The sequence below is a fragment of the Piliocolobus tephrosceles genome, chromosome 18 (genome assembly GCF_002776525.5).
Source record: "Piliocolobus tephrosceles isolate RC106 chromosome 18, ASM277652v3, whole genome shotgun sequence".
Taxonomy (NCBI): domain Eukaryota; kingdom Metazoa; phylum Chordata; class Mammalia; order Primates; family Cercopithecidae; genus Piliocolobus; species Piliocolobus tephrosceles.
In genome coordinates this window covers 59084833-59107736 of record NC_045451.1, presented here as the reverse complement: position 1 = coordinate 59107736, position 22904 = coordinate 59084833, and the positions used below count along the sequence as shown (strand labels likewise).

The 22904-nt window shown below is 37.5% G+C and overlaps 1 protein-coding gene across 2 annotated transcripts in view; it reads left to right on the top strand.

Annotated features, from left to right (window-relative positions):
* RBBP8 (RB binding protein 8, endonuclease) overlaps nt 1-22904 on the top strand; it is a 103316-nt gene that overhangs the window by 39453 nt on the left and 40959 nt on the right. For both annotated transcript variants that reach the window (XM_023207796.1, XM_023207797.2), the window contains exons 5-9: nt 1138-1250; nt 8096-8162; nt 15373-15548; nt 18030-18134; nt 22347-22444. In XM_023207796.1, the coding sequence (XP_023063564.1) occupies nt 1138-1250; nt 8096-8162; nt 15373-15548; nt 18030-18134; nt 22347-22444 (559 nt within the window). The remainder of the gene's footprint in view (nt 1-1137; nt 1251-8095; nt 8163-15372; nt 15549-18029; nt 18135-22346; nt 22445-22904) is intronic.

Genomic DNA, 22904 nt, shown 5'->3' with positions numbered 1-22904 from the left:
TTTTGAGGTGGAGTCTCGCTCTGCCACCCAGGCTGGAGTGCAGTGGCCCATCTCAGCTCACTGCAAGCTCCGCCTCTCGGGTTTACGCCATTCTCCTGCCTCAGCCTCCCGAGTAGCTGGGACTACAGGCACCCGCCACCTCACCCGGCTAGTTTTTGTATTTTTAGTAGAGATGGGATTTCACCATGATAGCCAGGATGGTCTCGATCTCCTGACCTTGTGATCCACCTGCCTTGGACTCCCAAAGTGCTGGGATTACAGGCGTGAGCCACTGCGCCCGGCCCGTAATTTTTTTTATATAATACATTGTGAATTTTTACTAATAATTTTTTTATGCCAAAAGGAAAATATGAGGTGGCTTTTCCTCCCTTGTATTTCTTGACGTTTATTCAACAATATTGACCAAAAAAAAAATTTTTTTTTTTTTTTGAGTCGGAGTCTTGCTCTGTGCCCCAGGCTGGAGTGCAGTGGCATAATCTCAGCTCACTGCAACTTCCACCTCCCGGGTTCAAGCGATACTTCTGCTTCAGCCTCTCGAGTAGCTGGGACTACAAGCGAGCACCACCATGCTTGGCTAATTTTTGTATTTTTTATTAGAGATGGGGTTTCACCATATTGGTCAGACTGGTCTCAAACTCCTGATCTCATGATCCTGTCGCTTCAGCCTCCCAGAGTGCTGGGATTACAGGCATGAGCCACTGCACCCTGCCAATATTAACAAATAAATTTTGATGAATTTAATTTTTCATCAAAAATATTATTGAACAGTCACTATGGGTGATATGCTGTGCTGAGCAAAGCAGCTGCAAAGTTGCTTCAGGTATAATTCTGCCCCCGGTATTGGACTAGGATTCATATTTTGGCCATAATAAATTAAAACAAGGTCAGCTTCTTCAATAAATAAGTTCCCTTAGATTGAGTTTAAAACTGGCATATTTTTATAGAATTGCAATCTGAAGAAAATGGTGGTATAACATGATTTCCTATGTAAGAATATGTTGAAGGTATAATAACATCATTAATCTAGTTGATTTTCCCAGTATTTGCCAACTCAGTTTCTTAAATCTTCATAAAAGTCTTGGAATTCAAATAGAAATCTCTTTTAGTAGATGGAAAATACTTTGTTTTGTTTCATAGGTTAAGAGCAGGATTATGTGATCGCTGTGCAGTAACTGAAGAACATATGCGGAAAAAACAGCAAGAGTTTGAAAATATCCGGCAGCAGAATCTTAAACTCATTACAGAACTTAGTGAGTTTCCTTTCTTCATGTATTAATTATTTAAAGTATATAATGTATTGTTGTTAAGACCTATTAGTAAATTAATTGTAATTAAATGGATTGTTTACATGTATTTTTCCTTATTTAGTAAAAGTTCAAATGTCCTGTTTTGTACTTTTTGTAGATTTAATCTCATGCTTAATTTAGTAAGAAATAGGATACGGAAAGGTTGTGCAAATACTGTCCACATTGGTCTTAAAAAAAAGTCATCAGTTCTAAGACAAGAAGCAGTTTTTTTTTTTTTTTTGGACATGTCCGTATTTGCTTCTTTGGTTTTATCTTTATTTCATGTAACCTTAATACTTAGTAAAGTTAAATATAAAGCAGAAAATTTAGTGTTCTACACTTGTTTTCTCTCTTGATATTTATGACATACTGTTTTCATAAGTATACTATTTTCAGTTTATTCTCCTTACCTATTGAGTGTAGAGTTTTTCTACATTCTTAGCTGTCTTCTTTTATTCTTTTAATACTCTGTTAATCTTACTCTCTTATAACTATTTATTTCTTTGGGTGACCATTACCTGGATTTCCCATAAGCAGCTCACAATCAATATATTCAAAATCTAATTAATTATCTTCTTTTCCAAACTAATTCTGTCTTCTGTTTTTTTCTGTTAATTATATTGCTATCCTCTGGTTATTCAAGTAAGAATATTGAATATATGTTCATTGTTTTAAAAAGTGTAAGAAAGAATATAACTTTATTCTGCTCCCAGAGGTAACTACTGTTAATAGTCTGATACGTATCTATCCAGGTCCAGGTTTTTCTGTCTCTGTCCCTTGTTAGACCCCGCTTCCCTCCCTTCTCTTTTTAATTTTAATGGGATCATACCATACTTTGTGTTCTAATGTGTTATTTCACTTTAAACTATGTCTTGGAAGTCTTTACATGTTAATATGTCTATAGATTCTATGGTGTATATGGGTGAACATGTGCATATATTTATTTAGGAATGTAAGAATATTATCAATGAGTAGAAAACTGTTACATCTCAATAAATATATAGTTGTTCCTTGTCATCTGTAGGGTATTGGTTCCAGGACCCTGACACATACCAAAATCCTTGGATGCTCAAGAACCTTATATAAAGTCACATAGTATTTGCATATAACCTACCCACGTTCTCCTGCGTACTTTAAATCATCTCTAGATTGCTTATAATACCAAATGCAGTCTCTACACATCACTTCCTTTGTGCAAATTAAATGTATTCGATGTGTGGCAAATTCAAGTTTTGCTTTTTGGAACTTTGTAGAATTGTTTTTTCCCAAATGTTTTCCATCCACAGATTCAGAACTCACAGATACAGAAGGCCAACTGTAGTTGAGATCCAGAGTCATATTATTGTTAGTACTACTGGAAATAATCTCCAGTAATGTCTACATATCTAATAGATTTCCAGCAACATTATTTAAAATAGAGCCAAAAACCCCAAGCAAGCAAAAAAGCTTATCTAGGTGTTAAAGTATAAGACAACATTTTTTTAAATGGCTGCATTGTATACTGTAGTGTAGGTGTCAGTTTTTTAGCTATTGTCACATTAATGGACTGTTCAGCTTTTTGTTTGAATGTTTGAGAATTATTTTCTTACATTCTCTTCAGATTTGGGCAAAAATGTATTAATAATAATCAATCTGGTGGGTGAAGAATTATACCTTTTTAAAATTGGCATTCCCTGTTACTGTTCCAGTCAAGTATTATTTTATATGATCGTCTTCTTGAGTGAATGGCTTATTTATTCTTTGCCCAGTCTTAAATTGCCCTACTTGCTGTTTGTATTTTTTAATTAAGAGTTATTTATATATTATAGAAGGATTATTGCAATTTGGTAGATATATTGTGCATATATTTTCTACCTTGCTTCCTCTTGACTTCATTTTTAACTACTTGACGTGGAAGTTTTGTATATTTTCTTTCTTTCTTTTTTTTTTTTTTGTGAGGTAGAGTCTCGCTCTGTTGCCCCGGGTGGAGTGCAGTGGCCCGATCTCAGCTCACTGCAAGCTCCGCCTCCCGGATTTATGCCATTCTCCTGCCTCAGCCTCCCGAGTAGCTGGGACTACAGGCGCCCGCCACCTCGCCCAGCTAGTTTTTGTATTTTTAGTAGACAGGAGGTTTCACCGTGTTAGCCAGGATGGTCTCGATCTCCTGACCTCGTGATCCGCCCGTCTCGGCCTCCCAAAGTGCTGGGATTACAGGCTTGAGCCACCGCGCCTGGCCAGTTTTGTATATTTTCTTACCTTGTTTAGGAAGGCTTTCTCTACTCCCAAGAATATAAAAATATTCTCCAATTTTTGTACCTACGATATATGTATACACACATAAATTTGCATATTTAATCCATCTGGTTTTAACATGGAATGTGAAGTAGAAATTTACCATCTTGCCGGGCGCGGTGGTTCAAGCCTGTAATCCCAGCACTTTGGGAGGCCGAGACGGGCGGATCACGAGGTCAGGAGATCGAGACCATCCTGGCTAACACAGGTGAAACCCCGTCTCTACTTAAAAAATACAAAAATCTAGCCGGGCGAGGTGGCAGGCGCCTGTAGTCCCAGCTACTCGGGAGGCTGAGGCAGGAGAATGGCGTAAACCCGGGAGGCGGAGCTTGCAGTGAGCTGAGATCCGGCCACTGCACTCCCGCCCGGGCGACAGAGCCAGACTCCGTCTCAAAAAAAAAAAAAAGAAAAGAAAAAAGAAATCTATCATCTTTAGAGTTTGCAGGCATTCATCCTCAAGCTTATTGTCTCATGGTCAAAAGATAGCAGGTACTTTTTCAGTCTTCGTGACTGCGTTCATACAAGAAGGAAAAAGCAGCAGCAAAAGGCTGAAATGAGCATGCCAGGAGAGTCTTTTTAAAAAAAAGCTTCAAACACCCACCCAATAACTTTTGCTTCAGTCTCACTAGTCAGGAACCACCCCACCCTCCAACTCACCCCCATCGTTGGAAGATGACAAAGGATTTCTTTCATTAGCTTTATTTTGCTGCAGATTGTCTAGGTAAAAATATCGTTTGCAAATAGTGACAATTTCATCTTTTCTTTCAATTTTTAGTTTCTTTTGGTGATTGTTTTTCTTTACATACTTTATTGGCCTAAGGGACTTTAGGATACTGCCCAGAATAGCAGTTGATACATAAGGGAAGACTAGACTATATTACCTTTAAGTGTGCTGTGGCCTTCTAGTAGATACGTGAAGTTAAGTTATGGATATTTCCTTCTGTGCCTCTTTTGCTAAGTTTTGCTTAATTGTGAATTTATAAAATTCTTAGCATCTGTTCATGTAGTAAGTTTTACTGATAGCTTTCCTAGGGTGAACCAATGTTTAATTTCTTTTTTTTTTTTTTTTTGAGACGGAGTCTCACACTGTCACCCAGGCTGGAGTGCAGTGGCATCATTGCTCACTGCAACCTCCGCCTCCTGGTTCAATCAAGCAGCTCTCTTGCCTCAACCTCCCAAGTAGCTGGGATTACAGCCACCCACCACCACACCCAGATCATTTTTTGCATTTTTGGTAGAGACGGGGTTTCACTATGTTGGCCAGGCTGGTCTTGAACTCCTGACCTCATGATCCGCTTACCTCGGCCTCCCAAAGTGCTGGGATTACAGTTGTGAGCCACCGCACCCAGCCCCAATGTTTAATTTCTAAAACAGACAGACTTGATATGTTAATGTTTTAATTGGGAAGCATGTATTTAAATATCATTTTGTCCATTCAGTTTTTCTGCTATCAAGGTTCTATTACGATCAAAGAATTAGGTCAGGCGCTGTGGCTCACTCCTGTAATCCCAACACTTTGGGAAGCCGAGGTAGGTGGATCACGAGGTCAGGATTTCAAGACCAGCCTGGCCAAAATGGTGAAACCCCATCTCTACTAAAAAAGAAAAAAAAAAGCAAAAACAAAAATTAGCCGGACATGGTGGCAGGCGCCTGTAATCCCAGCTACTCGGGAGGCTGAAACAGAGAATTGCTTGAACGTGGGAGGCGGAGATTGCAGTGAGCCAAGATGGCGCCTCTGCACTTCAGCCTCGGCGACAGAGTGAGACTCCCTCTCAAAAAAGAAAAGATCAAAGAATTAACTAGGATGCTTTGAATCATTTTTACTTTTTTTTTTTTTTTTTTTTTTTGAGAGATGGAGTCTCTTTCCGCTAGGCTGGAGTGCAGTGATGCTATCTCGGCTCACTGCAACCTCTATCTCCTGGGTTCAAGCAATTCTTCTGCCTCAGTCTCCCCAGTAGCTGGGATTATAGGCACATGTGACCACGCCCAACTAAGTTTTGTATTTTTAGTAGAGATGGGGTTTCACCATGTTGGCCAGGCTGGCCTCAAACTCCTGACTTCAGTTGATCCGCCTTACATGCATTTTTAAAGTTAATATCTTAATTCTCTTCTGAATAATACAAGAATTTTAAAGCACTTAACTTTGATCTTCTTCTCCACTTACATGCTGCTTTTGCCCAGTATTTCATTTCTGTGTAGTTTTCTTTTTTTTAGCTAGACACTTGTTAAAAAAAAAATTACCTTTAAGTAAAATTACCTTTTAATTAGCCCAAGGGAGAATCCTTGCTTTGCTGATAGTAAATATTACAGGGACCCTACTCTAATGACTGAAAATGGGAGGGAAAGACGCCTTGCTAGAGACCTTTTCTGTATGGATAGCTCGTCTTCTGAGTGTGAAAGTACGTTCTATCGTGTCTACTATAAGTTACTTGGAAGTGCTGCTCTGGTTTTCTTGTCTCGGTATTTATTAATGACTCCTATGTCAAAACTTTTAGAGATCTATCCTCATGACTTTAGCCTAAGGGCAACTATTAGGCACCCTTTGTTTACCCATTTAGCAGTTTGTGGGCCATGCTGCCCCTGGTACTAGAATTGATAGGAGATTCTGCTGGGAAAACTCCCTTTTTAAAGGCCCTTTTTCGTTGGATTTTACCATCAACCTGAGCCTATTTTTAAATAATTCAGAAATTTTTTATAGTTCTGATCTGTTAGTGATACCCTTTTTGGCTTTTTAATATTCCAGTAGACTTATTTTAGAGTGTTGTCATTTTATTTGGATTTGGAGAGGGAAAATCAAGTAAACCATCTTAATCAGAAATCTAAGGTCATCTTTGACTTCTGTCAACCCTACAAAGGATGAGTTGCCAAATACTACTGATTCTGCCTCTGTTACAGTTCTTGTACTGGTCTTTACTTCCTATTTTTCCACCTCTACATAGGTCCAGATACTCATTTCTTTTAAAGACCATCTGACTTTTTGTCTTGTCCACATTTTCTTTTCACATTGGTATATACAAATGTACTAACAAATCAGTCTTCCCATCATTCATCTGTGAAAAATGATTCCTGGTAATCTGTAAGATAAAGTTTTAATTTCTTAACCTGCTATTGAAAGCTTGCTACCATTTATTATACCCAGTCTTTCTTTGTTCCACTGATTTTCTCTGTAGAATAGTCTCCTGTCCAGCTCAGTTGCCCTTTTTTGATGAATGCCTTCCTGATCTTCTCAAGGGCCCAAAGTAACCTCTTTCTCCTTGGAAATTTCCTTGGTACTTTATTTGTACTTCTCGAATGCCCTTGTCACTTTTAAACCTATAAAACATGTTTATATAATATCTTGTCTCCTTTGATAGACTGCACATTGCTTTAGGTCACTGTCTATATCTTAATTTTTTTTGGATCCTCCACAAAAGCAGTTTAATAACCTCACATGTTGTAGATAGTCCAGAAAATTTACTCAGTGTAAGAAAATATGTTTAGATTTATAAACCACTAAATTATTAACAAATTTTAGAATATGATTAACCTTCTTTGGTAAAAGTTCATTGTATTTACTGTGACTTGATTTCTGGGATCTACTTCTTTTACTAAAGCACATGCTTAACCAGTGACATCATACTAAACTTTGATGAGAGTTTTATGCTGGTTCCAGTAGAAGTTACAGCGCAAAACTGGATTTCTGCTTTATAAATTAAATAAATATAGATAGGAAAATTTGGTGGAGATTCAAACAAGTAGATAGTGCTTCAATGGATATATTTAAGTTACTGATACCATAATTATTCATGAAACGTAGAGTGTGACTAAAGAAAATTTGATTTGATAAATGTGCTTGTTATAAAAATTATGCTGATATTCAGCAATTTTGGTGGTTTTTTTTTTTAAACTCTTTCTGCCACCCAGGCTAGAGTACAGTGGCGCTATCTTGGACCACTACAACCTCAGCCTCCCAGGTTGAAGAGATTCTCTTGCCTCCACCTTGAATAGCTGACAGGCATGCACTACCACGTCCAGCTGATTTTTGTGTTTTTAGTAGAGATGGAGTTTCACCATGGTGGCCAGGCTGGTCTCGAACTCCTCACCTCAAGTGATCCACCCACCTCGGCCTCTGAGTGCTGGGATTACAGCTGTGAGCCACCGCGCCCAGCCTATTTTATTTTTATGATCAAATTAATTTCAAGATAAGTGACTCTTGCTAAAATGCTATTTGAAATTAGTGGGACTGAGTAACCAGATGGAATGCTTTCTTGTCCTCAGTATGAATAATTATACTCCCTAGTACATGAAGTACTCTCTTTTGCCTGCAAGCATTACATAAAATTATCAGTTAATCAGTTACATGGAACTGGCACGATGTGAGATGTAGTACCCCCTACCTAGTAACAAATTAGTTTTGCACACTAGTGTTAACCCTGAATAAACATTATGATTTAGGATTAGAAGTACTAATTTCTTCATACATGCTGACATATTTGAAAGCCTGACATAGATGTTAATATAAATATATTATGTGCCTTCTTTTTCGAATTGTTTTTAAGTGAATGAAAGGAATACTCTACAGGAAGAAAATAAAAAGCTTTCTGAACAACTCCAGCAGAAAATTGAGTAAGTATTTTCCCCCATCCTTGTTTTATTTTACTTCACTATACAAACCATGAAGATACTGTAAGAGTTGCAGATTTCATTTTAAAAATTATGAAGTGTTCTTCAGTTAAAAACTACAAAGAAAATCACTACATTTTTGTGTTTTGAGAGTCTAGTGTGACTGCATCTCTTAGATTAGTGCTTGAATAAAGTGTCAGCATTGTAATTAAAACATTTTAATTTTTATAATGATGTATTATAAATAATACATTGTTAAAATACTTATATTTCAAACAGATGTTTGAGTTTTGTTAGCTCCCTTCCAGCCCTGTCCCAGAGCTTCATAAGGGCAAACTGAGTAAGTGTTTCCTCTCATGTAGTACTCAGGCCTGTAGAACTTCTTCCTTCCTCTGTTTTTCTCCCTCTTCTCCCCATTTCTCTTAAAGAATAAAAAGAGTAACTTTTATCTTGTGTGCCACTTCCTCTTGTGTTTTATGTTTATTATTTCTAATTCTCACTGTGACTTTGCAAAGTAGTTTTATTATCCCCACTTTACAAATGGGGAAACCAAAGGTCACAAAGTCAAATAACTTGCCTATCATCTTATAGCTAGTAGGTAATAGGACTGTCACTCAGACCCATTTTTTTTTTCTGAAAAACCTCTTTTCTTTCCATTATCCAACACTGTCTCAAAAAAAAAGAATATTTTTCTAGATACGATCTGACTAATGCAGAGCGGAGATGAGACAAACTTTTAGTTCCCATTTATATAAAGCTTATGTACTATTTTTGAAAACTCAAGATTCAAGATAATCCTAATGGCATCATAGAGTTCCTAAAGATCCTGTTGCGTTTAAGTAGACATCTACAAAAACTTCGGTAGAACTATGTAGATGTAACATATTATTTTGGCTTAGAATAGTTATTTTTGTATTAACACATCTCACAAGTAGAATTATTCTTACCAGTATAATTTTAGGATAATGAATATCCAGTAGAATTCTGATATTCTTCCCATGTGATCGGTCTACTGAATACTGGTAGCCAAAGGGAATTTTGAGGAGAGATAATAGTCAGATGAGGAAACGAACCTATGAGATCAGACTGATGTTATAAATGTTTATAAGAAAATGTCAGCACTTTCTAATTTTAATAATGCTGTATAATGAAAAAAGAGGCCGGGCGCGGTGGCTCAAGCCTGTAATCCCAGCGCTTTGGGAGGCCGAGACAGGTGGATCATGAGGTCAGGAGATCGAGACCATCCTGGCTAACACGGTGAAACCCCGTCTCTACTAAAAAATACAAAAAACTAGCCAGGCGAGGTGGTGGGCGCCTGTAGTCCCAGCTACTCGGGAGGCTGAGGCAGGAGAATGGCGTAAACCCGGGAGGCGGAGCTTGCAGTGAGCTGAGATCCGGCCACTGCACTCCAGCCTGGGCCACAGAGCAAGACTCCGTCTCAAAAAAAAGAAAAAAAAAAGAGAATGCAGGAATGCAGGACACAGAGCCACAATCTGTTACATACAATTCCAAAACCCAAAAGGTTATTTTTGAAATGTTATTCACAACCTAACCACTGCAATGACAGAATGCTGTTTATAGTCTTTATCCCACTTCATGTGAGGATTCATATGTTTTGCTGTGAAAATATCAATGTGTTTGATTACAGAACTCAGACTCCACTAGAGCTGTTATGTAATTATGTATATATGTTCTGCATTACTGTATTGCTTTCATTTTTTAAAAAAATCTGAACTTAGAATCCCATCTGCTTCCAAGGATTTCAAATAAGGGATCGTTGACCTACATTAACTTATGTGGAATGATTATGTATGTGCGTAGCTTATGGTATTTTGAACACATCAGCCTTGATCTTTATGAGTACCAAAAGGATGAGATACCAAGTGTGTAGAAGTTAACACAGAATTAGATAGACAATTACCTCAAAAACCAATGTGTATAAGTTAGGTTGAAACTATATCATGTCATTTGCTTGGTAGACATATGAATTCTAATTAGTTTGTAATTTATTTTTAGTGTTATCAAGCACATACATTTTTCTGTTGAAACTCACCCATATTTTAGAAAAGAAGTGACGGTGTGAAAGTTTGAAACTACAGGAAAGAATAATCATATGGATGAGCTTAAGACATGTATGTTTGTTTAGGACATGCTTAGTCAAAAGAGAATAGGAGATCTGATTGTGTCTTTTATTCTCGTCTGAAATTTAAGATAGTTGTGATTCTCATGAACCAACATCTTTTGTGGCTTGGTCGCAAATAAATTGCCTTTTGCTCGGCAGTCTTTTTTTTTTTTTTTTTTAAAGCAAGTGTCATCTTGTAAAGGCAACCTAATTTTCTTTGATCGCCTAAACCACTGTCATGTTATGCTATTTGTGCCTGAAATTCCCCTGAACTTTAGAAGAAAATATTATTTGACTTATATTTCTGCTTGTTAAATGCAGTAACTCTAACTCTTCTGAGCTAGTTTTGATATTACGGATGGCTTGTATGGTAGGGTGGTTATTAGTGACACCAAAATTATTTGGTAAAATTTTGCCACTGTAAAGTTAAAAATGTATATAAAGCTAGGTATTGAGGTCATCATTCTCTTCCTTTTGGAATATAGATGTGATAGGGTCAGTGAAAGTCAAGGGAGTCTATATATGTAAGTTCAAAGGACTGTAGAATTCATTTCATTCAACCCTCTTCTAAATTGAATTCCTCATACAGCTTCTTTAACAAATAGCTATTGTTTGAACACGTCTAGTAGAAGTTTACTGTTTTCCAAGCCTATTTAAATTTAGTGAGACAGAATTATTAGAAAATTCTTTCTAAGTGTGTAGAAATTACACTGCTTATAAGTTATATTTTTTGATTATGACTTTGCTTTCCAGGACCATCTTAAACACGTCTGTTCTCCTTTGCTACTTCACGACTCTTTTGATACATGAAGACAGCTATCATGGCCCTCCTGAGTCTTGTTTTCTCTAGAGTAAATATCCTCTGTTCATTAACTGTGGCATTAAATATCCTCTGTTCATTCATGTGGCATTACTTTGACTCTTCAAACTGTGAATTTTTAAAAATGTTTTAGTTTGTCAATATCTGAATTAAGAAATCAATATTCTAGGTATAGCTTGATCAGTGAAGCAGTACTGCCACTTCCTCTACGATGGCTATAACATTACTTCGTTAAGGTTAAATTATGTTAAAACTGGGAATGTAAGTTCTTCAGAGTAGAAAAGGAAGAAAGCTGAATATTTAAAACTTTTTTACAGACTCATGAAGGGAAACTCCAGATCCGTAATTACAGGTCTTTGGAGAAGAAACCAACTAAAACAGTTTTGACAGGAATTTAAGAGGGAGCAGGGGTCCACAAATCAAACAACTCAAGCCATCAGAAGGAAAAGTGAAAGGAGGACAAGTGTGCATAATTAATTTAACCAAAAACTGTGGCATGAACTCTTTCCTTTTCTCAGAAAGTCAGTGAGACTAATGTTTTAAAGAATGAACTTGATTAACGTATGGAGTTTTGTTTTTTCCTTTTATGACAAACGAAGACAAAGCCAGCACTCATTTACTTAGTTTGGGCACCTCTAGTTAGAGCTAGTTTTGCTTTTTTGTTTTTTCCTTTTGTGATCCCCCAGGTACTTCCACATTGACTCTGCCAGGAAATCAATTTCTTCTCGTGACTCATTCATGTTTCAGGTTTAATTTTTATGACTAATAGGCAAGCAGGCTGTGACGTGATTAGTTAAAGCTAGGTCAGATAGATTTCACACTCCATTAATTTATAAGCCTTTCTCATATGACTTTAACTTAACTGTTTTTCCAGAATAAGAGAATTATAGGAAGAGATTAAAAATTAGATATTAGATCTGTTGCACAGAATGGTGACTTAATAAATGATGATTGTGTATTTCAAAATTGCCAACTAGATTTTAAATGTTTTTACTAAAGAAAAAGATAAGTATGTGAAGTGATATATGTTAATTAGCTTGATTTAATCATTCTACAGTGTAAACATGTATCAAAACATTTTGTTGAACCCAGTAAGTAGATACAATTATTATTTGTCAATTAAAAATAAAATTTGGCTGGGCGTGGTGGCTCATGCCTGTAATCTCAGCACTTTGGGAGGCTAAGGTAGGCAGATACTTGAGGTCAGGAGTTTGAGACCAGCCTGGGCAACATGGTAAAACCCCATCTCCGTTAAAAATACAAAAACTAGCCAGGTGTGGTTGCACGCACGTGCACCTGTAGTCCCAGCTACTCGGGAGGCTGAGGCACAAGAATTATTTGAACCCGGGAAGCAGAGGTTGCAGTGAGCCAAGATCACACCACTGTACTCCAGCCTGTGCAACAAAGAGACTCTGTCTCAAAAACATAAAAATAAAATTTTAAATAATTAGACATTAGCTCTAAAGATTGTTCCTTGGTATAAAATATAGGATTAAAGCCTACAAATAATATTGGTATCATTCAGGAAATTAAACTGTAAATCTTTGTTGAGAAAAATTAGTCTTTGTCTTCCAATCAATGTTTCTTAAAAATCTCTGTTGGTCGTAGTTCATACAGTTCTCACTATGTAAGTTTTTATTTGGAAATAGTATTGCAAATTGATATGAGTCTAATAGGACAGACTGATTTGGTCATGTAAAGCCTAGATGTCTGACAGACTGGTAACAGTTGGCAAATAAGGTCAGTAATGGTTTGACATGGGAAAGTCAATTAACTTTATTTTTACTCAACATTCACAATTCAATTCAAACCTAGTCTTTCAGTTACCATTGATCCTGAATTGAGTTGGGCAAGAACGTATGCCTAGATCCACACAAATTTATTCTCTAGTGGAATCTGGGAATGTCTCATATTCACTTAACAAATGTTTGTACCATACCTACTATATGTCTGCTGTGGTAGGCTCTTGTGATTCATCAGTGAACCAAAGATCCTGTCCTCTTAGAACTTATATTCTAACAGGTGAGCAATAGATACAATAAATTGCGGCTGGGCGCCGTGTTTCCCGTCTGTAATCTCAGCACTTTGGGAGGCCAAAACGGACGGATTACTTGAGGTCAGGAGTTTGAGACCATCCTGGCCAACACAGTGAAACCCCATCTCTACTAAAATACAAAAATTATCCAGGCATGGTATTGCGCGCCTGTAATCCCAGCTACTTGAGAGGCAGAGGTTGTAGTGAACTGAGATTGTACCACTGCATTCTAGCCTGGGCGATAGAGCAAGACTCAGACTCAAAAAAAATCTAGATAAAAATGAGTAAATTGCATACTATGTTAAAAAGTAACAAATGCTGTGGATAAAGTTTATAGAGCAGAATAACAGGGAACAGGAGTACTAGGGTGTGTGAAGGGAGGTTGCGATTTTAAACAATACAATTCCAGCAGACTTGAAGGAGATTAGAGAGATAATTAGCTATGTGGATATCTGGGGATGAGCATTCCAAGCAGGTGGAACAATTGAAGCAAAGAACCTAAGGTGGGAGTATGCTCGGTATGTTTGAGAAACCTCAAGGAAGAGAGTGTGTCAGGAGTAGAGTATAATAGGAAAAAAGGTCAGAGAGGAAATATGGGAGGGGCACCATGAGGTCATGTAGGATCTTCATGAATCAAAGGACTTTGGCTTGTGTTCTCAGTGAAATGAGCAGATGTGACAGGGTTTTAATGAAATTTCATCCGTATGACTTAAGTCTTTTGGGTTTTTTTTTTTTTTTTTTGAGACAAAGTCTCACTGTGTTGCCGAGGCTGGAGTGGAGTCGCATGATCTTAGCTCACTGCAGCCTCGACTTCCTGGGCTCAAGCATCCCTCCTACCTCACTCTCCCAAGTAGTTGAGACTACAGGTATGTGCCACCATGCCCGGCAAATTTTATTTTTTAATGTTTTTTTTTGTGGCAGTGGGGTTTTGCCTGGGCCTCCCAAAGTACTGGAATTGCAGGTGTGAGCCACTGTGCCTGGCCTGACTTATGTCTTTTTTTTTTTTTTTGAGATGGAGTCTCGCTGTGTTGCCCAGGCTGGAGTGCAGTGGCGCCATCTTGGCTCACTGCAAGCTCCACCTCCTGGGTTCACGCCATTCTCCTGCCTCAGCCTCCCAAGTAGTTGGGACTACAGGCGCCTGCCACCTCGCCCGGCTAATTTTTTGTATTTTTAGTAGAGACAGGGTTTCACCATGTTGGCCAGGATGATCTCAATCTCCTGATCTTGTGATCCGCCCACCTCGGCCTCCCAAAGTGCTGGGATTACAGGCGTGAGCCACTGCACCCAGCCCCAACTTATGTCATAATAGGACTCTTGTCACTGCTGTTAAGAGAAGATGATAAGGGGGCCTAGATAAAAGTAACAGAAACTCAAATTTTGAAGCCTTCTTGTAGACGATGGATAACACATTTGGTTAACAGTAGGGCCCTTAGGATCTGACTGCTGAGATTTACATCCTGACTCTGTTACTATTTTAGTAGATGACTTCTATATCTTCATTTCCTCATTTGTAAAACGAAAGTAATAATACCTCACAGAGTTGTGATAATTAAACTGATAATTTAAATAGTGCCGGGCAATGTAAACACATAACAAATATTGGTTGTTATCAGTGTTAGTGTTCTCATCCTGTATTTGTCAAGCATGCCAATTCTACTACCACAATGTTTAACGTTCTTTCCTTTCCATATGTACTTAAAATTTTCTAGTTCAGACCACAGACAGAGCGTCTTGCCTGGACTATTGCAGCCACCATCTAATTGATTTCCTTGCCTCCTGTCCTTATGTCCCAATCTTGCACAATACTGTTAGACTGTCACATTATATCCAAGCTCTGAAACCTTAATTTCTTTCCTCTTGCTTTCTACATTATGTGCACACTTAGCCCGTGTCTCTCCTTCATGTAATTCCAGCTTTCCCTTCTCCAACATAAGTACACGGTACTACGTGCCTGTCCTCAAACTGAATTCTCTCCTGATCTTGCCTGCAATTGGAAATACTTTTAATTTCACCTGAAGTGCTACTGACTATACTTTCTACTTCACTTCTCACAATAGTATTCCCCACTGGGTACTGTAATCATTTGTGTACTTATCTACTTAGATTTGGAACATTAGATACAAGGGATTACATCCTTTAGAGCCTCATGTTTGTGTTCTACTGTAACTCCACGCCATGTAGTAAATGTTTTAATACTCATTGAATTGATTTTCTTTCCATTGTTATTCTTCTCTAGGAATGATCAACAGCATCAAGCAGCTGAGCTTGAATGTGAGGAAGACGTTATTCCAGATTCACCGATAACAGCCTTCTCATTTTCTGGCGTTAACCGGCTACGAAGAAAGGAGAATCCCCATGTCCGATACATAGAACAAACACATACTAAATGGGAGCACTCTGTGTGTGCAAATGGTAAGAGTTGGAGTTGTATTTTCGTTCTCTGGTTTTGTAAACCAGTGTTCATGTACTAGTTTTTATGTTATTCGATCTAGTAGAAAGAAGTCACTATTCCGGTATCCCGTGGTACAACTGTGAGTTTAACTTCTATTCGTAAAGTGACCGAGAAGGCATTTTCTGCCCATGTTATGTATAGATAATGTTGTCTATATGACATGTAAATATATCACATTTTATAAATATAGTTAGTTTCTTTTTATTTTAAAAATATTCCTATGTGTATATATCCAAGGGGGATAGAAGGAAAAGGAAAGGAACTTAATGTTAATTTCTACCTCCTGCGTACCAGGTATTACGCTGAATGATTTGCATATATTATATATATTATTGCTATGTTTTAATTCTTGTAACAGGCTTGTGAGATAACTATCAGCTCTTTTGTTTTATAGATGAGGAAAGATATGTTTAGAAAGGTTAAATCACTCACTCAAGGTCAGCTGTCATGTAGATGAGTCAAAATTCAAATACAGATCTTCTTAGCTCTGAACTTTCGTACTCTTCAGGTCTTGCCACATGGGTACTCCTGCCATTGGAGCTGTCTGTAACTGGCTATTTTTATTTGTTGTAATTTGTAGGAGTTAGTGGTAATCAAGAAATGGTGTTATAATGTGTCCACTTTGTGGCTTTTCAGTGGCATGTTTCTAATTGTAGCCTAGTTTATCATTTCTGCTAAATGCTTTAAAACTGCCTTTTCACATAGTCCCAAAATTTGTTATGTACCGTGATACAAGTATTACTTGTAGTATTAATCTAGAGCAAATATTAAAGACTTTAATTTTTAACCTAAACTATTTGGAACAAGGAAAGCATGGGGGGCGGGGGATATATATGTATTTCTATATTTGTATAATACAAATAAATTGTTGAGAGTAAATATGCCTTTAAACAAAGAAGCAGATTTTATTCTTAGATGTTGGAACATTGGCAGTTTTCCCCCATTTTATAAGCCTTTGTATCACCATCTAGTGGAGAACAAAAGAACTGTTAAAAATCCTACACTTAAATAGGAGCTAGGTTAAGATGTAAAATCATAGATCTAAAATGAATATCCGTTGACCTTTTAGTTTGCTATCAGACAGGACATGAATCATTAAAGATAATCACTGCATAATTTAGATCAGGTTTAAATTCATATATAAGAATATCTAGAGAATAATTCTGTATTAGGAAAGTCTTTTGTAACCAATATAAATGCTTCTGGTTTATTTCTTCTTTGTATGACAGCAGCATATAACTATTTAGAAATTTAATTCACTTGCTTTAATATTGTTCTGATCAGTTTTTACTTGGAATCTGAAATTTAGTTTTAAAATATACGATAACTTTGAGCCATACAAATGATTTTAAAATAACTTTTAAGGCCGGGTGTGGTGACTTACACCTGTAATCCAAGCACTTTGGGAGGCCAAAGTGGGCGGATCATGAGGTCAGGAGATCTAGACCATCCTGGCTGACGTGGTGAAACCACATCTCTACTAAAAATATAAAAAATTAGCTGGCCATGGTGGCACACGCGTGTAGTCCCAGCTACTCGGGAGGCTGAAGCAGGAGAATCGCTGGAATCCAGGAGGCGGAGGTTGCAGTGAGCTGAAATCATGCCACTGCACTCCAGCCTGGGCAACAGAACGAGACTCCATCTCAAAATAATAATAATAATAATTTAAAATACTTTAATGACTAATTAGTCCTGTTCTCTAACTTCCCTTGCTTACTTATTCTAAGGTTTATAATGCTTTTTAATATTATTCTCAAGTTATAAATAGTAAAACTGTTTCACTTTACTTTGTCCTTATTTTGGTTCTCTTTGAACTAAATCTTTAAATATTGGAGTGATTTCTGATAACACATGCTTCAGAGTTTCCTTCCTGAAAATAAAAACTCTAAAACAAAGATCATGGAGATAAATGATATATTATACATTAGATTGCTTGATCATTTGTTTATTGATTGATTATTTGAGATAGGGTCTCACTGTGTCGTCCAGGGTGGAGTACTGTGGTGCAATCTGTAGCTTAATGCAGCCTGGAACTTTTAGGCTCAAGAGATCCTCCTGCCTCAGCCTCCCAAGGCGCTGGGATTACAGTCATGAGCCACTGTGCCCAGCCCAGTATACCTCTTTAAATTAACCTGCTGATGTGTAAGAAATAAAAAAAGAAAAGTAACACTAAAATGTTACTACTCTGGGCAATTTGGGTCAGGAGAAGCTGTCTGTTCTAGTCACCTCTCCAGTGTCTTAACTTAAACTGCTTTGTTTCTTAGTGAAATTAAAGGAGCTTACTTCTTAGAATACAATAATTATGTCAATAAAATGGTACTTATATTGTATTTAAATACAGATAATACATTAAAATTTTAAATATAAATAAATAAAAATAATTTGATAATACTTTTCATCATTGTTTATTATGTAATTTCTTATTTTTTTTCTCCCCTTAGAATTGAGAAAAGTTTCCAAGTCGTCAGCTCATCCACAACATAATCCTAATGAAAATGAAATTCTAGTAGCTGACACTTATGACCAAAGTCAACCTCCAATGGCCAGTAAGCAAGATACTGAGATTACTTTACAAGTTTAAATTGTGGTTATTGGTGGGTAAGAGTGACCCACAGTCTAACTTAGACAATATTTTAAAGGTATTTTCCGTATAATTTTGTTTATATTACTAGTTTACTATCTTTTTCATATTGGAAATTAATGTTGTCCTATTAGTTCATATAAATATCCCTAATGATATTAATATAAATTACTAATAATTTTAAGTAAAGAAGGCTTTACTGTGATTTACTTAATTGTTCAACAAATATTTAAGGATCTGTTGTATACCAGTCACTGAATAAAACAAAGCCCTTGTCCTCATGGAGCTTATGATCTAGTTGAGGGAGAAATAAAATTTATGTCAGATAGAAGCAAGTGCTCTGAAGAAAAGTAAAGCAGGGTAAGAAGGGATATTAGAAAGCCTCACTTGTAAAGTGTCGTTTGCATAGGGACTGAGGGAGGGAAGTGAGTCACTTGGCAATCTGGGAGAAGGGCACCCAGGGAGAGAGATTTGTAAGCCCAGAGGCCTTGCAGTGAAGATGGCATTTGGTTTGTTTGAGGAACATTAAGGAACCCTGTGTGGCTGGAGCAGAGTGAGTGAAGGGGAGATTGATTTGGACAAAAGGAAAAATAGAGTTACCATTTACTGAGATGGAAGAGACTGGGAGCTGCAGGTGTATAGGTTGGGGCAGGGGTGAGTAGAAATTAGAAGTTTCGGTTTGGGAATATTCTGTTTGAAATGCAAACTCAACATTCAGATAGAGTTTGGATTCATGAGTGGATGTGAGTTAGAATTTTTAGAGACGTTTAGGATGGAGACACGTATGGAAGTTGTCAGCATGTAGATGGCATCTAAGCCATGAAACTAGATGAGATTACCAAGCAAGTCATAATAGAAGGGGATGAGAAGTCCAAGTATTGAGCCTTGCGGAACTTCATTATGTAAAGCCATGATTTTCAACTTTTCTTTTGTTGAAGAACCCCACCCCAGCATTTTTAGACATTTCCCCCTCCCCCCAATCCCTTCCCTGCTGGAGTTTTATTACTGCAGATATACTGTATATCTGTTTAGGTGATACATGTATGCATGTATGTCTGTGCTTTATACATAGTAAGGTTTTTTTTGCTCCCCCCTGCCCCGAGCCATTTTTCACTCCCTTAGAGAAAATATTGTAGCTGTTGAGGTTGTGAAAATGAGTAGGAGCCAACAAAACAGAGAAGGAGCTGCCAATGAGATAGGAAAACTAAAAATGATGTCCTTTAAGCCAAGTGGAGAGAGGACAAAGGAGTGGTCGACTGTGTTTAACAATGCTAATAAGTCAAGTAAGATGAAGACTTCTTAGAATTGACCATGGGATTTGGTTGCATGGAGATCATTGAGTGTTAAACTAGTGACATGATAAAAACTGTTAAGGTGTAATGGTGACCATCTGAGATCTGTCTCATGTTCAAGGGAAACTAAGGACAGAGAAAGTGGAAAGAGCACATACAAAAAGTCTTCCAAGACTTGACAGTAAAGAGGAGGAGGGAACAGGACAGTGGCTAAAGAAGAACATGAGTCAAGGGAGGATTTTTTCAAGATGGAATATTATAGCATGATTAGCACATATTTATGTCGATAGGATGATCAAGTAAAGAGGAGAAAATTAATAATTCTTGAGAAAGAGGGAACAATTACTACATCCTTAAAAAGGTCAGAGGAGATGAGATCCAGAGCCCAGTGGTAAGGGTTGGTCAATGTTAATCACTTACTCATTTTATAATAGTGTAAAAGTTACATTCTGAAAGCTGCAAATCATTTTATATTAACGTGTGTCTGTCTGTCTTTCCATGAGTATGTGTGCATGTGCATGGAGGCTCACGGTCCAGCAAAGGTGCTAGGGATATAACACTGAGTGCAGCAGATCCTTGCTTCTCAGCTCTCTAGAACAAATTCTCTTCTACTGCTGCCAGGTCTTTGCTCCAGTATTTGTCCTGTCTTTCTTATACAGTATCTGCAGCTTCTCTGCTGTCTTATTTTTAAGTATATACACATATATGTTATCTTCCATCTTTAAAAAATAACCCCACTTTTAATAATCTCCACCTTTAGCTACAGCTTCTCTTCAGAGGTGAAAAAGTATTAATAGTCTATATTCAGTGTCTCTACTTTCCTAATTCCCATTCACTCCAACTCACTGTAGTATGGATTCTACTCCCACCCTCACCTGCAAGAAAGGAAGAGAGAGGGAAGGGGAGGGAAGGAGGAAAGGAGAGGAGAGAAAAGTGCTAGAGGAACGGGGTATAGGGGAAGGGAGGGAGACTTACAGGGGTTGAAGAGAGGAGAATGCGTTCACAAACCCTTTGTTACTGCTTACACTTGAACTGCTTCTGACTGTAAACGTCATCAGTGTTGCTGTTCTCCAAAATATGTGGTACTGTGCTTGTTCTATTTCTGTCTCTCTCTTTCTCTCTTTTTTTTTTTTTTTTTTTTTTTTTTGAGACTGGGTCTCTATCAGTCAGCCAGGCCGGAGTGCAGTGGCACAAACACAGCTCACTGCAGCCTCAACCTCCCAGGCTCAAGTGATCCTCCCACCTCAGCCCCCCAAGTAGCTGAGACTACAGGCACACACTACCATGTCTGGCTAATATTTGTATTTTTGTAGAACAGGGTTTCACCATGTTGCCAAGGCTGGTCTCGCTCTCCTAGGCTCAAGTGATCCACCTGCTTCGGCCTGCCAAAGTGTTGGGATTACAGGCGTGAACCGCTATACCTAGCCTCACTTTATGTCTCTTCCTGGAGGAATGTCACCTAGAGTCAGTAGTCTTCTCTGACTCATATGCTAATAAATTCCAAACCAGTATCTCTGTCCAACTTTTTTCCTGGATTCCCAACCCATGTATCTACCTGCTTTTAGATATCTCTACAGGGGTATTCTTCAATTTCAGCATGTCTGCAGTTGACACTTAACCTGTCAAACTAACTCTTTATCCTTGCGTTTGCAATCTTAGTGAATGACACTATACATGCCTCTTGGAGTCATCCTAGATTTCTGCTTCATCTGTTTTTTCTAAACAGCCTCTAAGTTTTACTGATTCCGCCTCCTACATATCTGTTTTACATATACTTCTGTGCCCCTGTTATACTAGTTTAGGCTACTAACATCTCTCATCAAGACAACATGTTCTAGTAATCTAATTAGTCCTCTTGCCTATTAGTGATTGCTTCTTGCCTAGTGAGTGTCATAGCCACAGATACCTTTTCAGCCCACACATTGCATTTGTTTTATTTAAAGCTCTTAGACATCTCTTCATTGTCTACAGGATAAATTTGAAACTACTTAGCATAATCTGACCCCTAACCAACCTAACTGGGTTAAGGTCCTACTCCCATCTTCTGCAGTTTGACTTCTAGCAGTCAAAACATGCATAGCAAACCCCAAACAAGCAATTTTATTTCACTTATCTAGACCCTTAATTATACCTAGAATTCTTTCTGTCCCAGTCCAGTTAACTTGCCATACTCTTTCTTCTCTCGAGTCAGCTTCAGCATCACTTGTAACCTTCCTTGATTTCCCAAGAGATGTAGGAGTCCTTATTCTATGTTTGAATCACCCCTTTTATGTACCTTTATTATAATGTTTATCACATTCTGTTGCAATTCTCTTTTTACCTTTCAACTGTGTAAGCTCCTTGAGAACAAGAACTTTTCTTGTCATCTAGTGCTTAGCACAATACCTGGAACATAATAAGTGCTCCATAAAAATTTGAGTTAAACCTTTATAAAATACTAGAACATAGGTGATTTATGAATATGTGTTATCTTAACCTGAAACATGCAGTGCTGACAACCTCTCCTACAAAGTATGTTTTCATGAAAGATACTGTACATACAGTTTGATATTCATGCTGTAACATAAGTCACAATAATTCCACTGTAAATCCATTTTATGATTTTTTTCCCCAGTGGCAATAAGAAAAATTACCTATTGCATTCAGTTCATTTAGGAAAAACATAAAATGTTCTTGAAAAATTTTAGCATACATAGACCTGCAACTTACTGCCATTTATGGTAGGTATTTTGGACTTCTTGCACAGAATTTTAAAATGTGTCTAGTGCCATCTTACAAAATGTGAGCCTTTTCCTTCCTCTTGGGTCATTTTAATATGTCTAGCTTCTACAGTTTTGTAAAATTGGTTTTATTATTTATTAAAATGGTTTAATATTTATTCTTAGAAACACATGGAACAAGCAGCTGTACCCCTGATAAGTCATCTTTTAATTTAGCTACAGTTGTTGCTGAAACACTTGGACTTGGTGTTCTGGAAGAATCTGTAAGTAATTGTTTAGTTTGGCAATAACATAAATTAATTTTATGTCTTTTTAGGTCAGTTCGTAGAGAATTAAGCAAGAGAATTATTTTATCTAAAGATCTTGGGTAAAGGCCTAAAACAAAACTTATGTTGTTAGAAAGTCCTATTTCTGTTGTCCAGCCGAGCAGTCTCAGAAATCTAGAATCTAGAATTCTTGGGATGTGGGTTGAGTCAAAATTTAGGGGAGTAATCACGGCATAGAGATTTTGTCAACTTTCTTCGCTTCCCCTTCTCTCATGCCCCCTCCCTGCCCTCATCTAAGAAAAGACCTAAACCTTTAGGTTGATTTCAGAATTGTTGTTTTGTTTGTTTTATTTTTTAGAGATAGGGTCTCTATCTCTAGATAGAGCATCTATCTAGACTGGAGTGCGTGTCTATTCACAAACACAACCATAGAGCACTATAGCCTCAAACTCCTGGC